The sequence below is a fragment of the Xenopus tropicalis genome, chromosome 5, assembly GCF_000004195.4.
Source record: "Xenopus tropicalis strain Nigerian chromosome 5, UCB_Xtro_10.0, whole genome shotgun sequence".
Lineage (NCBI taxonomy): Eukaryota > Metazoa > Chordata > Amphibia > Anura > Pipidae > Xenopus > Xenopus tropicalis.
Window position 1 is genome coordinate 46,394,547 of NC_030681.2, and position 6,000 is coordinate 46,400,546.

At 35.5% G+C, this 6,000-nt stretch overlaps 1 protein-coding gene across 2 annotated transcripts in view; it reads left to right on the forward strand.

Moving 5' to 3' along the window:
- The window catches only part of ttc27 (tetratricopeptide repeat domain 27), a 226,126-nt gene extending 224,214 nt beyond the window's left edge, over positions 1 to 1,912 (forward strand). For both annotated transcript variants that reach the window (XM_002934458.5, XM_018094257.2), the window contains exon 21: positions 1,692 to 1,912. In XM_002934458.5, coding sequence (XP_002934504.2) covers positions 1,692 to 1,814 — 123 coding nt within the window. In that variant the 3' untranslated portion in view covers positions 1,815 to 1,912. The remainder of the gene's footprint in view (positions 1 to 1,691) is intronic.
- Positions 1,913 to 6,000: the final 4,088 nt, after the last annotated feature.

The window sequence follows — 6,000 nt, forward strand, 5'->3', positions numbered from 1 at the left end:
TTACTTTTAATTTTCTAGTGATTATTTTATACACTATGTTTCCCACCATTTATTTGGTTGCGATAATAACCGGAGGCAAAGTTGAAAATTGTCTGCAATATGAGGCCATTACTGACTGCCTGGTGTTGACGTAGCTGGTTCTAGGTTAGAAGTCATGATAAATGACCAAAGTGCCCCAGCCAAAATATCCTTATAGCTTTAGATTAGCTTCTGAGGGGCATTAGTCATGGCATTCATATTGAGTGTGCTAGTCTCTCTGGTCAGAAGATCATGGTAAGTTAGCATCTGAAGGACATTGGTCAAGATACTAATAATGGAAAAAGACCTTGGTAGTTTGTTATTTTCTGAAAATCATCAGTCTGGATGCTCCATATCTAATCTTCAAAACCTCATTGAAATGTATATCTGTAAAAGTTCCAAGCAATTATTTTTGGAGACTCATCCACCTATAAAACAAAAAATACTTTATATTGTATTCTTCAACAGTGCACTGAGCACACCAGTTTAAAAAAGTGCTCACATGGTTTTAAAAAATGCACACAAAATAAATTTTTTGTGCACACAGCCAAGAAAAATTAGAGGCAACATTGACCATAGATCACTGCAGGGAGTGTGCCCCAAACAAACATGTGAGGCATGTGACCAGTTTTCCCATGATTATTATTATTATTATCACCTATTTATAAATCCCCAACATATTCTGCAGCACTGTATACTAAATGGGTATATACATTAAACACACAGATTTACAAAGCAACCAATAACCAGTGAAAGAGGCAAAGAGGTCCCTGCCCAAACATCCACATCCCAGTTTGAATCTGCAACTTTCATGCCATTACTGAAAACCTGTTGTCGACAAAGCTTGTTCTAGATATAAACTTGCGATGAGTGATCTAGTTCCCCAGCCACAACATCCAGGCAGTTTTTGATTGGCTACTGAAGAACATCAGTTATGACAATGAATTAAGATTGGGGTTGTTTAAGATTATCTTCTGAAGGACATCAGTTAGGGCACTCCATATCTAACCTTTATTAACTTTTTGAATTGCTAATAATCTGGGGTTGAGTTCTAGATAAAAGTCATGATGAGTCTCCTTAGTCAAAAAATATCCTGGTCATTTTTAGATAAGCTTTTGAAGGACATCAGTCAAGACGCTCTGTATCTAAGATTCAATAATTCTTTGAAATGTATATATGTAATTACTCCAAGCAATAGTTTTTGAATCTAATTCACCTGTGGCACAAAAATACTGTTTCAGCAGTACAGGCCATTTTTATTTTTGTCATAAACACATATTTGTGCAAGTGGTTTTTTTCATCTGCATATAAGTTATCAGCTTTCTTTAAAATGTTTTTATGAAAGCATGACATCTGTTCCTAGTTTAGCCTCATTTAAATAACATGTAATACAATTGTGCTTCATGGCAATAAAAATACCAGACATCCCCAGTCGTCTATACATTTTTTTTTTTTTAACTAAACACAGGATTAAAAGACTCATTCCCAAGTGTTACTTTATATTTATGAACTGAATTAATGATCCCAATGATGTGCTACCTCAGTCAAACCATCATAGTACAAGTCTGAATCAGAGCCATGATTCTTTTATTTGTTTTCTAAATGATTTCTTTTATCAAATGTATGTATTATTGTTTTTTTTGTTTTGTTTTTTTTTTGTTGCTGTTTTATAGCAAGTTTATACAGATGCGGCGAGTGGAGAGGTTTTGCCAGATTTAGCTGAAGATGTAAAAACGATGGACAATATTATCAGTGAAATCCAAGAAATCAGCAACCAGCTAAGAAATAAATACTGAGCACTTAGAACTCTTATGGACAAAATCAAAAGCACCATGCATGGCATTCACTTCTTCAAACCAAATGTCATCTAAATAAACAATTTTTTTTCTAATAAGCTGGTGTGTAATTATTTTTTTCACTTGGCTACAATCACATTATCCATGTCAGAGTCATGTGTCTGGCTTGCGTGTAATGGCCTTGGACACTCTGGAATGAATATGAGTTTATTATTTATGAGGCACTTATTTGGGATTAGTTTTACATGAGCGCATCAAGTAATTGGCTGTATTCCACTGAAACAAACTGCTGCTGACTGGAAAACAGAAAGTGTCCAAAAGAAATCACAAGACAGAGTAACCCGCTTAATTGTTTTGTGTTCACACTATCGTACAAGTTGGCATGAAATATATAAATACTTTCAAGGGATAGACCGGCAATTTTCTAAATAATTTGTGGATTAATTAGCTTTGTGAGCTTGCAACCAGTTTGCCATAGCTTATAGGAAACAAAAGGTCTCATGTCTTTTATTCTACAAACAGCGTAACAGAACACTTCAATCCAGGAACACTCTGCATTAAATGCTGCATGCCAGCACAACTGGATAGAAAAATAAACCAATGTCTAAGACTTTTCCCTTTCTACACAAGGTCCCAAGGATCACAACCAAGTTCACTTTAAATAATATACACTCTGATTACTTAACTGCCAGCTTCTGATTTCTAGCTTTCGGCACAAGCTTCCACAGGGCCTCAGCTCCCCTCATTCACTTAACAGGGAGTATCTCCTCCTCATTTAGTCAGAACATAGAACCACAACATAGGCAATACTTCCCAAGGAACCACACCTTCTTCCTTCTTGACTGTAGTTGAAGCTTAAAGGTGTATTTGCTCACTGATTTGTTCTGTTCAGAATTAAAGCCTGAAGAGGGGACTTTACTTCCAAGAAAACAAATGCAGTCCTAATCATGCACAAGAAACCCTCACAACCTAACAACCTGAATGGAAGCAGGGGGGGGGGGGTCTTGGCCCCATTTAATTGTTTTTTTACATGATACACATACACCAATTACCCATTTGATTGTTTTTTAAATAATGCATGCAGCAATTGAAGGCATCAAAAGACCAAATTTTCCACCTAGGCAGACCAATTCTAATTACAACTTTTTGAATTCTTATACAAATTGTCAACAAATTGCATAGGTACTTTGTCTAGAATTCATAGCTTTCTCCTCTGAGTCTGATCCTACTTATGTGGCACACTGGGAACAAAACCTTAGGCCTGGAAATAACTCCAAATGACTGGAATAACATTTGTGATAAAATTAGATCTTCTTCAAGGAACATTAAAACCAAGGAATTATCATTTTTTCAATTTTTGACAAGATGGTATCTGACAATCAATTTTTACCGCTTCCCCTGTCTGTTTTAGAAGCTGTCCAGACACTTGCTTTTTGATACACATTTGGTGGTCTTGTCCCATAGCTAAATAATTCTGGATAAAAATTATCCACCTATTGAAACAGATTCTAAGCCACCATATCCCAAACTCACCACTCTGCAGACAAGTTATTTTCTGTGGCCAAATGTAATCTTGCCTCGCTTTGGCTAAAATTCAACAAACCTTCACTATGGAAAATATGATACAATCTGTAGAGTTTAAATCGCTAGGTTTTGCATCTCCTTGGATTCTATATACAGAATGCACATCATGTTTCCCCCAGTTATTTCTTTTCTGTTGCCCCTGAAAGATTCTGTTGGTTTTATCTTTCTTCTGGTTGTATGGAAATGTAATTTTTTTTTTTTTTTAGAAATAATGTAAAAATAAGAACCTTATAACCAAAATTTGCCCCACTACCATTATTCTAAAGAAGGGTTCCTAATATTATTTTCACCAAAGGCTCACATGCGTATCATAGCAGCCATTTGGAGGCCACTACCATAAATATATTTTGGGATGCAGTTATTGCCAATGAATATATTCATAGAAGTAGTAAAGCTTCTCTCTCTTCTGGGTGATTCTTACAATATAAATGGAAGAATGTGTGGTAACATAACATTTGCTGCTTTATATGTAAACCAAAACATGGATAATTATTTTAAAGTTTTATATAAAAACTCATTATGTAGGTAGATCTGACAATTAGAAATGGCGTTTCCCATTGTGAACTGTTTAAATAGACAATTCTTGTTTTCTGAATAATTTTCTTCTCTTTAATAATAAGGCAATGACTTGTACTTGACATTATCTTAGAACTTTAAATATATGTTGATGGTAAAATAACTGCACTGGATTTATAAATGGTTTTTCATTGTATTTCAAATCCTGATCTAAAAACCCACAGGTCATTCCATGTACTAAATCCCATACTGGTATTTAATTTAAAAAAACACGAATAAAAGCAGGTGAAAACTATGGACCCCCTCCCCCTCTAATTATATAGATACAAATTAAGTTAAATGGATGTATATTTAGATAAGGCTTCTGCGAAAAAAAACTTCCACTGTTCATAGGAAGATCCATTAAACACAGAACAGGGGCTCATGTACTCAAGCAAAGTGTTTTTTATAAGGAAAAAAAAATTGGTGCAATTACATTTTTTTCTGACAATGCAGTATTTTCCTAGAATCACTGCACAATGATGCCTGCTGGGAGTTAACACAATATTTTGCACACAATGCCAAAATCAAGCAATATATTAACCAGTTCTCAAACTTGCACACAGTTCTGAGCATTAGCCATGGGGAATAGATTCAAGAAAGGATCTGATGTGTTTTTATAAAGTTAGAAAATAGTAAGTTACTAAAATTGACTCAGGGATTGATCTGTTTGGAATCAGGAAAGAATTTTGCCTGTGGCAAATTGGAGAGGCTTCGGATAGTTGATCCAGAAGAAGAAGAAAATCCCCTAGCAGTTAGGCAGGTTTTTTTTTTTAGTGTTGAACTGATGGAGGTGTGTTTTATTTAACCTCATTGCCATATAACTATGAATCTGGGTATTCACTTACAAACCCTTTAGTTGTGTGCAGTTTCACTGATGGGAAAACAGAGCACCCACTGCTGCAATGCACAAAGTGATCCCTCTCATTAGCTGCCAGTAAATGACAGATTTAGGGCTTCACCTTCCTTTGTCAAAGTAATGAGTACATGAATGCACTGATGCCAGACTCCAGCTTTATATATGGTACTTTTTGCACTCACACATTTGCATGTGATTTTGCACCAGCTAACAGTAATTGAGGCTCAGTTTTCCCTGGTTGCTGTAGGCTGAGGCCATCCATGAAAAATCATTAAAACCCGTATTCTACATATTACTTGTAGAGTGTCCATTTAAATGTTTTAAGAAAGCAGAAATACTAAAAATAAAGTAGTAACATGATTTCAAATGCAACACAATCATTGTAATGCAACATCGCTTAAAGAGTGCAGTGATGTAACCTGCTTTGAACTGACAGCTGGGAGAAGTTCTTCTGTAACCCTGCCCACAGAACCCCATAGTCTCCAGACTAGGAAAATAACTTCATGATCTACTGAACTTGTTGGTTATCTAGGTGAACCCTTATATGAATACTTTTGGGAATATTTGTTTTAGAAATGTATGCTTTATAATCATTTTAGTATGCAAAAAAGTAAAAGAATAGTGGATTAGCAAAAGGTTCTTTCTTAAAAAAACATGAATAAAGCAGGCTCCATTTTTTGCTAGCTTATAAATAATTCAAAATAATAAATAGGACCACATGTGTGCCATCCAAACCACAGAACCTTAGGAAGACTTCCCATTCCCCTACAGGCTTGTGTGGGATTTAGAAGAAACATGAGTGTGCAGCCTGGTGTGCCAATCTAATTACAGACAAACTGTACCTGTAGGAGGAAGTGGCTTCTGAATTGTTTAGCACACAAGCTCGCCTTCATTGAATCTATCAATTTGTAACCACAGCAAAGCTCCCATGATCACTACCTACAAAACCCACTTAGCAGAGGAAGTTGGAGTCATCTTTAATTTTCCATTAATAGGGAACTGTGCAGATATCAGATGTTCTTCTTTTTCAAGCACTGTTTCAGTGTTGTCTAAATCAGGGATTTTTTTTTTCTCATCAAGGTTTCACTTATGGATCTTACTCAATGTCTGAGCCTCACAAATTGAAAATATCACTGTTTACATTTGCATTTCAATTACAGTAAGTACCGTAAGTTAGTGTTTAGTGTC